The following is a 20,207-nucleotide window of genomic DNA, read 5'->3' as shown; positions in this document are numbered from 1 at the left end:
GACAGACAGACAGACAGACAGACAGACAGACAGACAGATAGATAGATACTTTATTCATCCCAACAGGGGAAATTCGGGTGTCCAGCAGTGGACGGACTCCTGTTACTGAGGATGGACTTCATCAAATTTGAGCATTTCATGATGCATAATGTGTAGAAAGCACTGATATTAATATTCTAATTACCTTATTTTAATTGACTACCTCTACTTTTCTTCACAATACTAATATGAGAAACAACTGTAGCTGAGAATCAGGAAGACCAGAACAACACATGGAGGTTGATTATAACATAGTAATGTTTACTACTCTTACATTTTACATAAACAAATCAGATCAAGAATTTCACAGAATTGTCCAGCCTCTAAAGCTGTACAGTTCACTAAAAGATTTTTAAAAAAAAAGAATGAGCAAAACTAGTAAAGTTACAGTTTCCTTTTATTGGTAACAGCAAGCTGAGTAAGAGGCAGTTTATTGACAGGATCAATGAAAGGACACAGGACACATGGAGATGTACTCTGCCCTTTGGCCTTTTCTGTACATGTACACAAACTTTAGTCAATGTCTTTTGCCAATGGACAGAATTAATACTTATTTTTCTTTTATTATGAATAATAGAACATTTAATCAATTCAATATCTTAGTGTTTGCGTATCTATATGTTTAAGTTTTAAAAAGCACTATTTATTCAAAAAACATCATGAAAATACCGATACAAACTTAACACATGAGATGTTTTTTATATTTTTTTAAAACTGCTAATAGAAAAGTTCACAATCAAACTGATCATGACGGCTTTTGACCTTTTTTCTATCTCCTCTTGAAGCCTGAAAATAATTATCTTCTTTATTGTGACCTAACTCTGTTCATCAATGGCTCCTCAAATATATGTAATAAAAAAAAAAAAGAAAGAAGAAAAGACGCTAAAATAATGAAATGAGATTAAGGTGAATTAGCCTTAAATGCTAAATAACAAACTGCTGTATGATGGAATGGAATACAAAATTATTGATCTCTTTGCACCAGGTTTAAAAATTAACATCCTAATAAATATAGAAAACATTATGTGGAATGCATAAATTATATCTAAGAAGATTTCCTGTGAATGTAGAGCACAAGCAGCAACTAAATGTTTCCCAAGTAGCCTTGCTGGTGAAGTATTTCCTTTAGGATAGAGATTGCATTTTAAATTTCTCTGGTAATCCTACAAAAACCTGAAATTATAATATGAGCCATGGTTCAGGATGACAATAGGTCCGCAGTGAGATCAAAACAGTTTGATCATGCTCTCTCTGGACTTTCCGACTCCGACCCACTTCACTGAAATGAGAGAAAAAAAAAAAACATATAAGAGGTGAGTGACAGGTTTGGCAAAGTGAGAAACTGTTTGGCAGCAGCAGCCGCTTTTATTTAAATAAAGTGCTTTTTTACAGACCTGGCACCTGCAGGAAATTCTCAATGAAGCGAATGTAACTCTGGGCCTGTGACGGCAGATCCTCGAAGCTCCTGGCAGCCTCTGTGCTGCAGCACCAGCCGGGCAACGTCTCGTAATCCACGGACACCCGTGTCAAAACGTCCATGTTTGCTAGAAAGAGGAAAATAAGGCTGATTTGAGTTTGTGTCTTAACTTTTGGCTGACAATGTATGGTTACCCATTGGAAGGACAGCTGGTATCACATAAAAAATGGGCATATATTTTAAAGACTAACATTTCTCAGTTTCTACTTTTTATGTGATGTTTATTTCCAAACCATAAAAATCTGTTTCTATGAACATTTTACACAGCATCCAAACTTTTTAGGCATTGGGGTTTTAATACTGCGTCATACTCCTGACTATGACTGTTTAGGAAACTGATCAATGTATGGAAAATACTGTTAATGTGCAGGTGGAGCAGATAAATGCACCTCTAAATAAGCAGAAAATGGATTTTTAACTCCTCCAAGGCCAGAGCATTTCCTGCAAGCAAAAGCTGACCCACGCGAAATTTGACCTTAGGGTCCATAAAAGCTTTTTCTATTTGACTGGAGCTAAATTACAGAAGGCTGCACTGAAAAGAAAGATCCCTTTGAATAGACACAGATCTCATACTGTGTGTAATTTTATGTTCCTAGTATTTGTGCTTATGAGGACTGATTGATGGTTCCAAACATGAGGGTTTTCAATAGGAGACCAGGAAATTAAAGTCAAATGTGAACTATGTTTCATCAAAGTAGAAAATGATTGGACCATTTTCATAATAAATAAAAAATGTCATGTCTTAAAAATCCACATGATTCAGCTTCTTAAAAGTCTGATGATTCATTCCTCTACTATTTCTTAGTTACATGTTCTGGATTAAAAAAAAATTATATATACTGGTTATGATGAGTGCCTTGAAATTCTGAAGTGTATTTTGGAATATTCCAATATTAAATTGGAGAATTACTTGGAGAATAAATCAATGACAGCTCATGAAATAACTCCTGCAGCAATCGAACTCCAGCTGCCACCATTGCGAATGATCGAAATAACCCTTCTCGTTGATTAAGTGCATCATTCAGGTTCTTTTTAGTACAAAGAGCCCATCTCTGAAGCGTCTGTGTGAATGACTTACCAGGGAAACTTGGCAGAGGTTTTCCATCAACCTTATAGGCCACGCCCACTTTGATCTCCTTCAGTGTGTCCAGAATGTCGAGCTTTGTCAGGGCAATTCTGCAAAACAACGAAAAAAAGGGTTGATGACTATAATGTACAGTCCGAGTGGGAAAGTGGGAGTGATTTCCACTGCAGAGCCATGTCGGTTTTTAATGCAGTGCATGGGCATTTATACTAAAGATGATGAATTCTTCCAAGTTCTTTGCAATTACTCTGAAATTGCTGAACTATATCCTCACAGTCTCTTCCCATCTTTACTTCTGAGAGACTCAGCCGCTCTGGAGTTCTCTTTTTATGTCATGTTATTTACCTGTTGCAGATTAATATCATCATTTGGGAGAGATTCCTCCAGCATTACACAACTTTTTCAGTGTTTGAAATGTGTTGTTGGCATCCAATTTTCACACAGTTTCCCAACTCTGAGGTAGTTGGGGTTATTAAAAGGGGCCCAGGTAATCACTGAAATTAGGGATGACTGAATGATAATGTTCTGAAATCATGTGATGATTCCTTACGCTGAGAAGCCGTTGACCATGTGGGCGTATCTGACCAAAATCAGGTCGAGCCAACCGCAGCGCCTCCTCCTGCCCGTCGTCACGCCGAACTCTCTCCCCCTGGACTGTAACAAATCTCCAGTCTCCTACAACACAACAAAGAAGGAAAGACCACTGTCAGCTGTGAAACAGAAAACAAAACAGAAAACAGCTGCCATGAAAAATAAAACTATAATCAAAAATCCTCTGAATTATCTCACATATCGAATGCCTATTGGTTGTTTGGCCTTGTTTTTAATCCTTTATTAATGTAGCAACATTCAGCTGAGCACCAGCACTTTTCTATTATCATCAATCTCACACTCAGACATGATAGAAGCTTCCCAGCACAACCACACTCCTCTGCTCTCACCTTCGGAGCAGCTGGAGGTTAAGTGTCTGTTAAAGTGCACATGCCTGGCAAACTTTTATTCCTCCTTTCTCCACAAAAGCTTTTCTCCAAACAATCTTTGTCAGATCTGCACAGACCTAGAATGACTTTGTGTCTGCCTCTGTAACTGTAGGCTGAAGCTCAATACAACACCTGAATAACTGACGACGTCACTGAGGCCTCAGAATCTGAATCACACAAACTTTAGCAGCCCCAATACAGGATGTTATCCTATCTTGTGAACATCTTTGCTTTCAAATCTTGACTCCTCTGCGATACTCCACATAAGCAGCAGTGTGTTTTCTATGCTAGTAAGATCTAGGGGAGGGAATTGATAAGATTTTATCAATGTCAATGCCATTGTTAATTCTGCTTATCAATCCAATTCCTTATCAATTCTCCTAACGATTCCTGAGTATTTTTTTGAAGGAAAAAAAAGTAGTTCTACACAGTCTTCCGCACCAAAAGGAACCATTTTATTTTTTCCAAAATGATGTCTGCACAAGACTGAATAATGAACAGATTCAACTTGAACATACTGAACAATAGGTTGACCTCATTCTTGGCTGTGTGAGTCCGGACGTGGCCCCTCGAGCCTTGATGTAAATACTTTGAATTTGGAGAGAAAAAAAGGTTTTTCTCCGAGGGTCATCGCGGAGGTATTTTACCTGCTCTCGGTGCCTCATTTTTGGCCGCGTGAGTCCAGACGTGGCCCCTCGAGCCTGAGGGAAAGCGCCCAGTAGGGATGGGTACCGAATTCGGTACTTTTACAGGTACCGACCGAATTCCGTCTGTACTACCGAGTACCGATTCACGTAAAATCAAACGGTACCATGTTTCGGTACCAAAACGCATCCTTGTGAGTGTGAGGGAGTGGAAGTGGAGGCGAGTTTCCATACTTTCGCCCTGTAATAAAGTCAGAGACTGACCGGGTGGACGTCTCTGCTCTCTGCATCTGCGCAAGAGCGCGCAAACGGAGCCTGCAGCTGATGGGTGTGCGCACTCCCCGCGAGGCAGAATTGCAGGAAGATTAATTTGAGACCTGTTTGAGACTGATCCTCTCGCTCCGACTACCTGCCCTGTTTATAACCGTTCCTGTGTGTGTGAATGCCCAACAAGTAAGTTGTGTGTCCTGTTTTTATAAAGAGACGGAGAACTGACTTTTTCCCGTCCACAGTCGTTCCCGTGTATTCATTGATAAACTCCCAAAAGAGCAATTAGACGCCACGAGCACGTGTCAGCTAATATATCTAATCACCTATATAATCCTGTTTCTGTTTATTTCTTGTTAAATTAAATAAATATGTTAAATTAAACAAATTTTAGATTTTTTTTAATTAACTTTTATTACCACATAAACACGCAAAAGTACCAAAAATTGGTAACGTTGAGTACTGGTACCGATTCCCAGGTACCGGGTATTGGTACCGTATCGGTTCAAATGTGAAAAGGTACCCATTCCTAGCGCCCAGACTCCGAAAGAGGAGAGGTAAGCGGGGGTTTGCCTCCCCGACATGAACATGTTCACATGGAACCCTTCTCCACTTTGGCCTGACGCCAACCCCAAGCTTCGAGGCCGAGTCAGCAAATGCTTCAGCATATTTGAAGTATTAGCACCTAGGAGTTCTGCGTCGCGCAGTGTGTGACGTAATGCAACGTACCGCAACGTACCGCAACGTGACGTGACGTCGTGCTGGGAAATGAATCGTTAAGAAGAATTGATAACATTTGAGGTGTACAATTCCGATGGAATTGATCAATTGGAACGGTTCTAAGTCGGATCTGGTTTTCGATTCCCACCCGTAACGGCAATGCTGTAAATGCATGTGATACAATGCTGCCCAGCGGACCAATCGCAGGGCTTGCAGTCCACGTTGTTTTGACACACACTTACACTTTGGAGGAGGTACAACTCAGGCATATATTGAAACAGGGCTAAGTGGACCTACAGCATAGGCTGTGGTGTCAAATCAATGTAGAAGCATAAAGTTGGCTTAATTATTGATAAAGTTGATATTAGAAGTCCCGCCCCTTCTAGGTTTTGATTGGTAGGTGAAGGAGAATTGACACTGATCAGCACAGTGGTGTTCCAAAATGTGAACTAGTTTCCACTGAGAGTGCAGTGACAAAAAACAGCTGACACAGGGTGATTAGCTCTTTGAACACTGAGTGATATTATTGGTTATCCCAATTTTTTTCTTTGTTTATTTTTCTTGTATGAAATGTTTAAAAATGTGTTGGTTCTGTTTTGTTGGGCCTAACTTGAACTTTGTAGTTCAAGGATTACCTAAGACCACATGTTAAGTAAAATTGCTAGGAACAATGAGCTTAACCTTCAACCTCCACCCTTTTGGTCGATTCATTACTCAATGTATTTGATCTGTTATTTCTATTTGAGAGAAAATTGTGTTGTTTTCTTTCCGTATACATACATTTATAATTTTATAATAATTGGCCCCCACCCTGGATACTTTTAAATCACATCTTAAATCTATTTTTTTCTCCCTGGCTTTAAATACAGCATGAGAGTTTATGTTGGTCTCTGGTTGTCTTTTAATGTACTGCGTTTTAAATGTTACTATTATTTATTTCTACTGTTTGTATTTGTTGTGCAGCACTTTGGGTACCTTGTTGTTTTTAAAATGTGCTATATAAATAAAATGGATTGGATTGGATTGGATCGGATAATGTTGACCAAAATAAACTACTTGTCCAACTACTTTTGTTTTATTTGGTTCCCAGTTGACAAACTTTTTTTTAGAATGAATAGAAACCTCAATTTGTATGAATCTGGATGAAACAAACCAGTAAAATGTTCAATAACATCATCAAGTGAAATGATGTCACTTAGATTGGACTGAAATTTCCAACTTCTTTTGAATGTTGGAACAAAATCTGAACCACTTTTATCCCAACAATGTCTAAACACTGAGAGTAACACGTCTCCTTTATCTTAGTTTGAGCATGTTGGCTCTGTAACACAGAGCTGCTGCTAAGCAGCCGTGAAGCTGATGTGATGAATTCAATCCTCTAATCAAAGCATCGACAACTTCTCAGCTTGATCACAATTATCAGTAATTAGCAGAACCTTTTCCAGTAACACAAAAACAGATCCCTTTTTGTTTTTTCTTAAGCATCTTTACTCACGTTATTCTGCTCTGTTGGGAAAGCACCAACGCCCACCCGGGTGGTGTAAGCTTTGACAACACCGTATACTCTGCCAACATGTGATGGAGGCACTCCTAGACCGGTGCACACTCCTCCCACAGTGCAGTTGGAAGACGTGACGAAGGGATACGTCCCTGAAAAGAGAAATATCAGTTAACACGATGAAGAAAACATTCACTCATCTTTGTTAAATTATAAAGCTGGAAGTGAGTGATCCTTACCAAAGTCAATATCCAGCAGAGCAGCGTTGGCTCCCTCCACCAGGATTTTCTTAGTGGGTCCAGTTAGAGCTTTGTGCATGAAGTACACCCCATCAGTGACCAGAGGACGAAGCCGCTCTGCATAGCTCTGAAAAACAGAAACCAAATTACTTGACTACCACTCTATGTTTCTTTGAAACGTACAACTTATTATGGGAGTGAAAGCTTTACTGACACTAAAGTAATTACATTAATTTAATTTAACCCTGCGTACTGTTCTGCAGTGAATACACCTCTCAGTCACTCTTTTAAAAGGCATGAGAGGCTATGAAAAAAAGGTCTAGATTCATCATTTTTCAAAACTTAAAATGTAGGTCCCAAACAGCAGAGATCTGGAACTACCATCACTGAAAAACCACATGGCTTTCTCATATTAACCCTCTTGTTATGTTGCGGGTCAAATTTACCCTTTTTAAAGTCTATTTTAGGCAATATATGCCTTCCAAACCAGCTAAATGCAACATAGAAATCTGGGCAGCATGTGACAGAAGAGGTGTTGTGTTAATTTATCAACATCACTTCATAAAAATGTATAAAATAAACAAAAATCTATGTCATGTAAAACTATTGTAATTATATTTAGGGCTTTCCAATGTACATTAAAAAAAGTTTTAACATGAATTTTCATGAAAAATGAGTTATCCTCATTGAACCATGATCTGTGAGAATTAAAAAACACCAATGGACTAAATCTTGATTTAAATGGTTAGTAATTGAGATAAAAATTTGATTAAAAAAAAATTATTTGGATTTTTTGGGTTTCTGACACTTTTGGATAATTGAATATGCCCCGGGCAAATTGACCCCAGAACATTATTGCTGTTCCAGAGAAACAAACATAACAGGAGGGTTAATGATGACTCAGTTTTATCCAAATGTACCAGTCAGTCTACACAGTGAGCCAGCATAAAAAATACAATACTGAGGCAAATAGATGGAACTCAGTCACTATCATATTGTTATTTGCACCTGTGTATGTAATTTCTGCGTTTATCCGTAGCCCATGACAAAGGCATATGTTCACACAATTAATGTAAAAAGTGTGTGGGGTTACATAAACACCGTCACATGTGAATGTGTCAGTGTTTCCAGACATCATATGAGAACTCATCCTCACCTTCAGCTGCTCCAGCTCACTGTTGATGTCGACATTCAGGTTTGGGTACATCGTCAGGAAATGTTCTGCCAACATGCGGAACCTTTGAGGGGAGCAGAGTTTGTTCATGTATTATGTGCACAGCTTTGTATACAAATATCAACGACACTACTTCGTGTTACAGCATGACACACAGGACAGAAAGGTTATTGAAATGCTTCCATGAAAAGCAGTGAACCAGCAGATTTCATGTGTGAACCAACGCCATCTAGTGGCAGGCCAAGATACAGACACTGGAATTTATGAAGCAAGGCATTTGACTCAGAAAAAATAAATCTGCTTGTTGGAATGTAGAAATGTACTCTTGAAGTTGAACTTGAATTTTGAAAGATTTAGGTGTAACAAAATGGAATTAAAGTACATCTACCATTTGAAAGAGCTAGGTGGGTGTTATTGGTAGCAAACCACAAATGAAAAGATAAAGACTTGTATTGACCCACAGATTATAAAGAGATTTATGACCTAGTTTTACTTTCTTTCAAAATGGTACTTAAAGTTGGTAATACTCAAATGGGCAGATTGTCTACAAACCTGATGAGAAACATTGACAACTTTATTTCACATTAGGTCACTAGCGTGTGACAGAATGAAAGTTTAAAAAAGGACAACATGTGAAGAATAAAAAACCTCACTTCTCTTCAAAAACTTTGAAGTCAGAGACGAGGTCACAAACTCGCAGGCCATTCCGTGCAGCTTTGGAGGAGTAGGCAGGACCGATACCCTTCTTGGTGGTTCCCAAACTGGAGAGAAAATAAACACACCATGAATCACCAAAAAGTACAACTCATTACAGTAAATAAACAAAGAAACTTAAGAACATTATCATACAATATATTATAACATAACACCCAGTTAAAGGCAGTCAGTAGAAAACATTTATATAGTGTTTTGTAAACTTCTTTGATTTACTTTTTCCCTTCTTGTTGCTGTCGCTGCTGCTCCTGGATGCCGTCTACAGCCTGGTGGAAGTTGAACACTGGAAACACACAGAACAAAATGGTCATTAAGAGAATACTTACTTTACAAAAACCTGGATGATGATATGTAGGGATGTAACAATACACTCAACCCACGATACGATTCACTCACGATTCTCTAACAATTTTCAAGAAAATTGGATTGAACTCAAAATTTAAATTACTATTATTTTATTTCAATTCTCAGATATGGACAGTTGCAATATATACGTTTCCTCTTATATTTATTTGTGAATAAAGTAATCCTTTTTATTTTTTAAGGTGTGTTGTAACTCAAATAAAACCACTGCACACTAAAAGCACCATACAAAAATACCTTGTTGGAGGATTTCAGACCAATTATAGAGAAATGGACAGTGAACAATTCCCAAATGAAAGTATTAAATATCAAAACAAATAAGGTAAATCTCTTTAAATAAGGGATGTAAATTTCAAGTATTTTCAATGACCGTTCTTTGGAAATGTTAACGTTCAATTATCGTTTAATCATTAAAAAAACTTGGACGCTTTCCATGTCAAAAATAATGCCAAATGCGTTTTTTTCCCCTAAATCAAATTTTCCTTCATGACACAGTGTATATTACTGACGGTATTAAACAGCAACAGATCATACTGAGGTGTTCAAAATGTTAACACGCTGAACATCAACGTGAGGAGAAGGCTCATAATCTCCGTGGACACATTGTCACAGAGTGAAGACTGTGGATTTACTGCAACAGGACAACAGAACAGAATCATATTTTGGACTCAGTTTCCAGTTTTCTCATTCTTATTGAGAAAGCCTTTAAACACGGGAGGTGTCAGCCGGAGTGAAACCGGGTCAGAATCAGTCCGGCGGCGGAGAAACAAAGCGCTCGTGGAGACCTGTCACTCAGCTGCAGACCCCAGCTGAGCGTCTCCGCTGTGTGCAGTCAGCTAATTCTGAAACTTGCTTTAAACTTAAAAACACCTCCACTCAGCGAGTGACGAGAGAGCAGCGCAAGAGACTTAATGATGTTAACTTAACCAGCGAAGTATAATGCAGATAGCGCCTTCTACTGTTTAAAAATAATATCCGGATACAAATTTTGTTAAATCGATTTGAATCCACCCTTATTTGTATCGATTTTTTACCGTCTTGCGATATATCGTTACATCCCTAATGATATGTTTACTCACCAATGTGGGCTCGGTCAGAAATCTTTAATCTGTCCTCCCAACCTTGTAATCCTGCAAACAGAACACACATTAGCATGACTGAACTAAAACAACCAGTTCAGCTGCTACTGAGTATTTCCCCTTAAATATCATCTGATGATGAAGTACACTATCAAATACTATACATTTATAAATTCAACATACCTTATAGGTTTTTTTTGTACAAGTTCTAATCTGATATATGCAATAACTGAGATACTATGAAGTGAAACAGCGGACATAACCATGAAAAAAAGGCCTCTTTACTGTCACTGCTTCCTAAATAAGACAACATGCTAAAACCACTTCATCTCAAACTTTACCTTTGCCTTTCTGCAGGTTCTTCTCAGCCTCCTCAAACAGACCTGGCAGATGTATCACCACCCCATTGCCTATAATGCAAGACAACACTTTATCAATGCTCATGAGAAATAAACAACTTCATGTATCACACATTTCTCATAAGCTGCAGACTGCTGTTTCTTCCCCATCAGGTTGTTTTTAGACCTCAAGCTGTCTTATTTAAAAAAGTGTCACTTCAATGTTTCCTCTTTCCATCTTTCATGCTTTATAGAACCAAAATAGCTTCCGAAGGAGGAAGTGATACATCAAGTAAATATTTTAAAAACTGTGAATACTATAGCAAAGCAATTTAACATCACTGTTATAAAACAGTTTATATTTCCCTTTGGTTTAGTTCAACCTTTTATCCTGCTTTATGTAAATATGTACAGTCTGTACAGAGTTGATTTTAAGAAGTATATTGACATACGCTGTGTCTGAGCAACACCTGGCTAAAACTACTGCAATCTTTCCAAAACTCTTCAATCTTATTGAGAATAATCAGATAACTTGCCAAATTTAAGATGAGAAAATTGTAAACTTATATGTAAAGGGTAGGATTTTGTTCATGACTTTAATTAGTTTTTCTAGCATGCTGTACATAATGCTCTGAAAACAACATGTATTTCAAACACTTCTAAGTACCAACATTACATGGATTAATATTTTCCCAACTACCTCACAGCCTGTCTGTGGTGTCTGATGTATGTCATTCACTGATGTTTTATTGTTTTACAAGGAGCATTATCTTCCCGCCAACTTCAAGTCTGGCAGGAATGAAAACAGAAATGTGGAGGTGTGTTACCAATGAAAGAGAGAGCCTTCTTGTTGAGCACTCCGCTGGGCAGCAGGTGGAAATCATACTCCACTTTATCCACAACCACAGTGTGACCTGCATTGTTTCCTCCCTGCAAACAGTAAAGACATTAAAATGTTAGTTGTGAGCAGTTTAATGATGACAGAACATTGAGAAACAACCTCATTCTGTGTTTCAAGAAGAAAAGAGACACTCTCTTAATCTCCTGTCATAACACTGAGAGTCCACATAATTATATTTCTGTTATAAGTAGGGTTGCAAAGGGGTGGAACGCTTCCGGAAAATTAAGCTGGGGAATTTTGGAAATATTGCAAATTGGAAACTTTCCATGAGAATTTAAGGTAAGTATTCGGTATCGTAACAAATCATAAAAGTGTGGTATCACCCAGCACTATAGGTTGCCCTGAAAGAATCATAAGTGACACATGCACTTTTATTAATTAGTATCAATATTTTATTAGAGTAGTAGTGTGTGAGAATCGATATATCATACCACAGAATCGATACGCCCACAACTAATGTGCATGTGATTGAGGAATAGCATAGATATTCAACTGTACTTGCATGGAATCTGGTTGTTTTTGTCAAGATTGTGCTAAAGTATATTTTCCCAAACTATATTTAAGTTCCCTATTAAGAGCCAACCTTCAGTTTAGTGAGTTCCTGGTTTATTCCCGTGTATGGAAAGTTTGCACCCCTAGTTAAATGTCACCGTGTTGACTGCAGAGAGGCAGCCGGCAAACAACGGGCGGGGAGAGCCTTACATAACTGTCAATTCTCAGGAAACAAAAAGGTCATGTGGAGGATACATAGAGGATACAGTGCACGATGTGCTTCCACAGCAGCATACAAAAACAGAAGGAAATGGTTAGCTGTGTTTACTAGCATTAAGTTAGCGCTTCCACATCCGGGAGCTCAGACAAGGTTGTTGACGTCAGAGCAGGTCATGAATATTTAACGAGCGCTTAACGGATACGACTTTAACTAAACTGTCGTGTTACACTTCCCGGACGTTTTAATAACATCGACACTTTATGTAAAAGGAAGATTAAATGTTGAGTGTTCAGTTCGATCGACTCTAGAGTTCTGTACCTGACACCTGCAGACAATATCCGCATCCATTGCCAGCAAGTCCACAACTTTTCCTTTGCCCTCGTCGCCCCACTGAGCCCCGAGAACAACGGTCACTTTGTTCTGAGGCTCCTTCGGCACGCGGAGAGGACACTCCTGCGAGGCGCTCTCCCGAGGCCGCTTCACGACCGGCTCCCCGTTCAAGGAGACGGTCTCTCGTCCGTTCACGTTAGCCATGGTGCTGCTGCTGTCGGATGCCATGCTGCTGTCCTCCTTCTGCAAACCGGAATATCGTTTTACCGCGTTTCTCTGCGTCACGGGAAGTGCAATTGCATTTTTTTCATCACAAGATGGCGCTGTTTCTTCTTATGGGTTCTCTGAGTTCTTCAATATTACACACTACAAGGGTCATTACACTGTGGGGGCGCCGTTTGTAAAGGTGTGCACACTGAAAATAACAGCAATAATTCTCTACATTTCGCTCCAAATGGTCATAACAATGTAGAGTGAATTTTTAAAAGTCACTTTTTTATGACCTTGAGAGGAATATTTGTGATCTTCTTCACATTTAATTTTGTTGTGAAAAATATATTAAGTTAAAATGTTGTTAAATCCAAATGCTAAATATAAATTGAAATGTTAAATATAAATATACATTTTCAACGATAAATATAAATGTTTAAATATACATCTAAATGTTAAATATAAATACAAATGTTAAATGTAATTATTAAATATCAATTTAAATGTTTAAATATACATCTAAATATTAAATTTAAATATAAATATAAATGTTAAATATACATGTAAAATTTACATCTAAATGTTAGATATACATCTAAATATTAAATATAAATATATAAATGTTTAAATATACATCTTAATATTAAATATAAATGTGAAATATGAATATAAATGTTAAATATAAATGTTGAATATAAATCTAATTGTTTAAATATACATCTAAATATTAAATATAAATTTAAATGTTAAATATAAATGTTAAATATAGATCTACATGTTACATATACATCTAAATATTAAATATAAATGTTAAATGTAAATATTAATTCTAAATCTGAATGTTTAAATATACATCTAAATATTAAATATAAATATAAATGTTAAATATAAATGTAAAATTTACATTTAAATGTTAGATAGACATCTAAATATTAAATATAAATATATAAATGTTAAGTATAAATATAAATGTTCAACGATAAATATAAATGTTAAATATAAATATAAATGTTTAAATATACATCTAAATATTAAATATAAATATAAATGTTAAATATGAATATAAATGTTAAATATAAATCTAATTGTTTAAATATACATCTAAAAATTAAATATAAATATAAATGTTAAATATAAATGTTAAATATAGATCTAAATGTTACATATACATCTAAATATTATATATAAATATATAAATGTTAAATATGAATATAAATGATAAATATAAATGTTAAATTTTGTTTTGCAATCCTAAATATTTAGCTGATATGCAAATTCACACTGCGGCATATCAGCCAAATATGTAGGATCGTGGAGGAACGTTTAACATCTAGATTTAACATTTAACATTTAGACTTATATTTAACATTTAGATTTAACATTTAGATTTATTTTTAGAATTTGGTTTAAACAATGATTTGAACTTAATATATTTTTCACAAGAAAATTAAATGTGAAGAAGATCACAAATATTCCTCTAAATGTGATAAAGAAGTGACTTTTAAAAATTGAAAATGTGGAGAAATGCTGCTGTTATTTTCAGTGTGCACAACTTTACAAACAGTGCCCCATATAAGACGGACTGAGAGTATTTTGTTATTTTTTGTTAACTGGGACAGAGACTGCAGAACATCACATATGAGGCATACTGTCATGTAAAGAGGCAGTGTGTCATTTCAAGAGTAACTCAACACTGACATCTCTGACCAAAAAGATTTGCTTTTCATACTCCACCTAACACTAAAAAAAGTCTTCAAGATCACTACTCAGATCCCTCTCCTGCTGTTTAATTATTAATTCGTATTTCAATAATTTTAGGCCAGTTTGTTGAGAACTGAAGTCTGTATTTGTGATACACCCACCATGTGCCTGCATGATATGGCCAGCAGAGGGCGATCTCCAGTCAGCGTTGTCAATGAAGCGTTGTGCTCTTTGGAGCTCATGGAGGCTGATCCTATGCACGCTGTTCATGTGTCCAAGCTGAAGAGATTCAAATCAATTAATTCAGTTGCAGTTTTTATGTTATTTCATCAATGTTATTCTTTAACTTCCAATTTGAAATTATTTCTTACCATCAGTATTTGTGGAAGTGATGTCTCAGGTATGAGGAACCTATGCCTATGTACTATGATGCTCACAAAGGCTGTTTTCATATGACGGCATATTTTCAAATGTATTTTATTAAACAGCATTCATGAAAACAAGCTTTCTATTCAAAATTCTAGTAACATATCTTTTAAATATTGAATGACAGTGATAAGGAGAAATTGAAATGACCATATCAGCTTTCCATACAACACTAAGTCAGTAATGTTATGTGTGCATTGTCTCATTAACTGCTGGGTGGCAGGAAAGAAAGCATGTTTTTACTGTGTGTATAAACTTGTAAGGCCTCTTCTATCAACACTTTTTTCCAGCTGCATGGTCCAGTATGAATTTGCATTTAATCAAAACAAAGCAAACACATTGAGTCATTGTGTACATAAGGTCAAATAATGTTCCTGTTGACAGCTGTTTATTCTTTGAGCATAAGTCACCTTGTTGTAGTTTGCGGTAAGTTGTGGCTGAGTTAGATGTTTTAAACATTGATTTGTAGTTAACACATTTTTGTTTCCGTTTTTAAGTCATTTGTTCACAAACAGATGTATGGAGCACTGACTGTAGAGGATTTGCTGAATTGCTTTCAGCCTGCAATATTTTTAATGCCCAGGAGAGGCGACTCACCGCGTTTAAAAATAATCTGATGGTATGAAACCAGATGAGAAAATGTGACTACTTTTTGTTGATTTATTGCCTCAGTAAACATTTCCCTGATGAGTTTGTGGTCTCAGTCCCAAGTCTCAAGTCATTTTCAATACAGCATGATCTTTCTTTAGGAAATTATTTTCCAATCTAGAGTAAAACAGATGATTTAGCATGCTATGTTTTATGGCCCGGCTACATCGTGATCCACCCTTGTGTCACAGCTCGTAAAGAAAAACGAGATGACTCTGACCGAAATGCAAAACTCAAGGCTCAGAACAAAACTACAAATAGAATAGTGTTGTATTTAACAGAGCACAGTGGTAAACGTTGCTGAATATGACGGTAAAACATAGCCATTTGGAATTGTGTATATTTGTTTTGTCTATCTTCAATAAAGGTTGCAAATCCACACGTTTAAAGGCCTGATGTTAATAAAGGATATGTTACTCAGTGTGTTGACTCATCATATATCATGACAACATTGACCATTAAGTCAAAAAGATCATACAATCTAACAATGTGTGCCTATTTGATATATTCTATGGATTAATATTATCAGTTTTGTCTGAAACGGTCTTAAGTTTGGGCCCTCAAGTTGACGTAACATAAAACAAACTGACATGGTGTGTAGAGCTGTTGCCCTTTCTCATCCCTGTCAATTTCATTTAACTACACTGAGGACTTTTCAACCCTAACCTCTGCTATTTCTTCAATGACCCTGTGAGAATTAGAATATTAAATTGAAACTCATTGCAAACTTATGTGTTAAGAGAAGCTATACCAAACTTGTACTTAAGTCTACTTTTCTGCAGCAATGACACTGTGAAATGTGAAATGTCTGTTCCATTGTATCTTGTTGTTCCCAGTTTACAATTTATGTTTCCCTTTGAACTCCCAGTTTTAAACTTTTATTCTTCTCTGCAAGGGACTGGTGTTACAAATCAGCATCCGCTATTAACACGCTATAAACATGCTCAAAACACTTGTATTTGATGACTGTTTTACGCTTGTCTGTGTATCTTGTATGAGTCCATTACAAATACATCTAGAATAGTAACATCAGTGTTTGCTTGACTTTTCAGTATCTATGTTAATGTTTTGATAAATGCAAGTCTTTGGTGATCGACTTATTAATGCATTGTTTCCTGAATCCCTCTGAGGACACTCATGTTAAAGAGAAAATGAAAGACTCAACCACCATTGAAGCGACACTCTCAAAATTTATTCATTAAATGATATTGACTTAAAAGCAATTGTGATTACTTTAAAAGCCCCCAAAGTCACGTTATCTCAGTAATGCACCAACTAAAAACCCAAATGTCTTCTTCCTCTCTCTTTGCATGTGCACTCGTTCAGAGGGACAAACACAGCAGTGGCCTACAGAACTGACAGGCAGATTACAATCACTGGCTGTCAATTCATAGGTCATCACCTTGTGCCCCAGTGCTCCCCAGATCCTTTAAAATTAAACTCACAAAGTGCATCATCAAACAGCCAGCTTTAAGATCGCTCAGAATCAATTCAGGGAAAAAGTGAAATATCCCAGAATTGAAAGCGGTTCTCATCCTGTGGTTCCTGTTGTGTTTGGCGTCTCTCTGCAGGTAGCAGCACCTCCAGTGGAACAGAAACAACTTCCACATGGAGTTGCTGTTACATGCAGCCAGCACCAGACGGCCCAATACTCTCCACGTGTTCTCCAAGTCTTGTTACAGTCGGACAAACCTTTGATGACTCCATTGTTACAGGTTCTTCTCTGTGTTGGATGTCTCTATGGGAGCATCTGAGATAAAAGCAAGAGAAAGAGGAGAAAAGGAGAGAGAGAAAGGAAAGCAACAGGTCAGACTTAGGATTTGGACTGAGAGACAGCTGCTTTAGTACGTGAGGAGTCTCCCCTTGCAGGTGACTTTGACCTGGTAATTTCCTCCTCCCTGTTTTATTGCCTGAAGTAGACGGCATCATTGCTCACGCTCTTCCAACAGCCCGGCCAAAGGGCCAAGGCCCGGGTAGATAACACAGATTTTATGGCGGCTGTCAACATGCTTTTCAATATGTGACTATAAGGGTGTGTCTGACCTCTGTACCTGCAGGCGAGGCATTTCCTGCTTACAATGATTATTGTAATTACTCAAAGATCGGCCTTAAAGTCTTAATAATCTTTTAAACATACGCTAATGAAGTTGTTTTTTGAGATGCTGTGATACACTTTGATCTTTTCCCTCCTACCTTGTTCCGCCTATGCTGTAATATCTGTGTAGACTTTGCCTTGCAGTAAAACTGGGGACAACAGAACCGTAAAGTAATTAAAAGATTAGCAGCTCTGTTAGGGCGTCTATGCTTGGACAGGGTTGCCTTTTTCGCTCTGATAGAAACCGGAACAAGACAGCATTCATTACTTTTTGCTTCTCAACACAAAACTATATAAGATTGGTTAAAAAATAACTGTAACTGTTTTATTTTATTCAATAATTGGGCAGGAAAAGAGTGGCTTGAAAAAAATATACAATTTAAAAAGTAAGAAAATAAAAAAACTCATACTTACTTTGTATTTTAAGTATAACACAGCAAATATATTTCATCTTTCAACATTATTTTATCATGGAGATATTTCACTGCAGAAAAAACTAAAAAGATCCATTCTCTAAATATTCACCAGTCATACTTAAAGAGCAATTGGTTCTGTCCTTCTTTGTTACTTTGATTCAATATATTTCACAAACAGTCTTAAGTTAAAGAGCTCAAACTCACCTAAATGCAACAAGGCCTGCTGGCTTTCACATGAAGAGGCCAAAGGTTTGAGGTGCAGCAGCAGCAGGTTGTCGATACAAAGAGGAGTCAGGCCCGAGCAGCAGAGGAAGAAAGAACAGAGAAGTAGTGAAAAAGCAGACACAGATGAGGACACAGATGGTGACAGACGCAGTGATCAGCAGCTATAAGGAGAGCTTTTTGATGTAAAGGTCTGCAACAACGGCAGAAGAAGCAATGGCAGCAAGGCAGAGCAGCCAGCTTAAGAGATCAAGAGTTGGTGAGAAGGTTAATTATTACACTTGCTGTCAATATTTAACAGGCCCAGCGCCCGGCCCCTCAGTCCAACATCCTGATTCCACTATGACTGACACAGAGGGAAGGGCCAGACTCATGCACATCTCTTTTATCCCCTGCACTAAATATGTATCCAATGACTCAGGAAGTCTGACAGAAAGATATGCTTTCATCAAGACTGGACAGTGATTTGAAAAACTTAAACTCAGTGTGATCAATTTTTTAATAAGGTATACCTATTTTGTGTATTAATTGAGATTTTATGCGTGCAAAGAAATCCCCATATGACACTTTTCTTCAACCAAGAAGGGTAGAGACAAAGATTGCAAATAAACTCTCTTCACTTCTTCTGTTAAGTCATAAATGCTGCATAAGCACTAAACAACAGCACATGAGTCCAATATACCTCCACCTCTATCACACACACCCACACACTGTTACAAACAGATATGAACCTCAAGGCTGTGAAGCAATATCGCAGGAGGAAGCAAAAGACTGGCCTGCAGAACCAGAGTAAACAACAGCGCAATAAACGACTGATTTTGAACCGTGTGTTTAAGAGGGGGCAGGGTTAACTTTGATGCTTGAAATATAAAAAAATAATTATAGCTAATAAACTGAGAGAAAAGAAATGCTTTTTATCATTGAGGGTATTGTAACAGAGCCTGAATAGTGTTAGTCTTTAACTCTAAAGCTGTAAAATGACTCATGACATGTGAGACAAAGTACTGGTTGTAAAAAGAAACATTATCAGTGAGAGTTAACAGTTTCAAGATGACACTTTTGGTCTCACTCACGTTCACTCTATATTTCAAGCACATTTTTTTTATTAAAAAGGCCGTCATCTTTCAGTCTACTTTTCTCACTCTTATAGATAAAAAATACTAATATATTTGTATCTTTGATAACCAAGGGGAGGATAAAGGGCACCAATTTATTCTCTGAGATCCAGACTTTATTTCCACATTCTGACATTTTATCAGAATTATTAATTATCAGAATTACTTTATTTCCCTAAAATCTGATTTTTTTATGATATTATTTTTTTCCTAAGATCCTGACTTTTCCCAAATTAAGATTTCTATTCTCAGGAGCCAGACTTATTTTTCCGAATCCTGATTATTTTCCTCAGACTCTTAACCTTTTTTAAAAATTAGATCATTTTTTCCTTTTTTCTTTTTTAAATTCTGGCTTCTTTCTCAAAATATTTTTTCCCCTTGCATCCTTTTCCGATCAATTGTTTTTTATTTCAAAAAGAGAAGGGCATGACATATTTCAAATGCAGTAGTACAACAGATTGTGAGCATTTCTCTTTAAACACCCCTCTAGAACCCCCCCAAATGGCGATAACCCCCTCCCTCTTATCTCAGCAAGATCATCTACATTGTTACTTAAGGGATATACAGTAGTACAGTATGTAATACCCTAGTCTCCTCTCTGTTCAGTGGGTCAAGGTAAAGAAAATAAAATAAAAACCATTAATACATAAATAAATGAATAAATAAGTATATAACAAAAATTCACAAATAAGTACACATTCTTCATTCCAGTAAGTCTATAACCAGTGCAGCTTTCCCTTTGCATCCTGACTTATTTTTCAAATTCACATTTTTTCCTCAGGTTCCAGACTTTTTTTTTCAGAATCTTAACATGT

At 36.9% G+C, this 20,207-nt stretch overlaps 1 protein-coding gene across 1 annotated transcript; it reads right to left on the bottom strand.

Moving 5' to 3' along the window:
- Nucleotides 1-418: 418 nt before the first annotated feature.
- Nucleotides 419-12,852, bottom strand: adssl (adenylosuccinate synthase, like). Its single transcript, XM_034683989.1, has 13 exons — nt 12,548-12,852; nt 11,444-11,546; nt 10,620-10,688; nt 10,279-10,329; nt 9,053-9,119; nt 8,776-8,883; nt 8,105-8,186; nt 6,949-7,075; nt 6,707-6,861; nt 3,151-3,275; nt 2,595-2,692; nt 1,434-1,583; nt 419-1,318 (listed from the first exon to the last, which is right to left on the bottom strand). Exons 1-13 carry the CDS (start codon nt 12,785-12,787, stop codon nt 1,266-1,268), a joined length of 1,428 nt encoding a protein of 475 aa, XP_034539880.1. The 5' UTR covers nt 12,788-12,852; the 3' UTR covers nt 419-1,265.
- Nucleotides 12,853-20,207: the final 7,355 nt, after the last annotated feature.

This window comes from Notolabrus celidotus, chromosome 5, assembly GCF_009762535.1.
Source record: "Notolabrus celidotus isolate fNotCel1 chromosome 5, fNotCel1.pri, whole genome shotgun sequence".
Classification (NCBI taxonomy): Eukaryota; Metazoa; Chordata; class Actinopteri; order Labriformes; family Labridae; genus Notolabrus; species Notolabrus celidotus.
The sequence above is the reverse complement of the archived record's forward strand: the minus strand, read 5'-3'. Positions and strand labels throughout refer to the sequence as shown.

Coding starts and splice junctions, on each gene's coding strand:
- adssl (XM_034683989.1), bottom strand. CDS start 12,787: ATGGCATCCGACAGCAGCAGCACCATGGCTAACGTGAACGGACGAGAG. Junction 6,862..6,948: donor TCTGCTGGATATTGACTTTG/GTAAGGATCACT, acceptor TTCTCTTTTCAG/GGACGTATCCCTTCGTCACG. Junction 1,584..2,594: donor ACCTCTGCCAAGTTTCCCTG/GTAAGTCATTCA, acceptor TCCTCTTTCTAG/CAAACATGGACGTTTTGACA.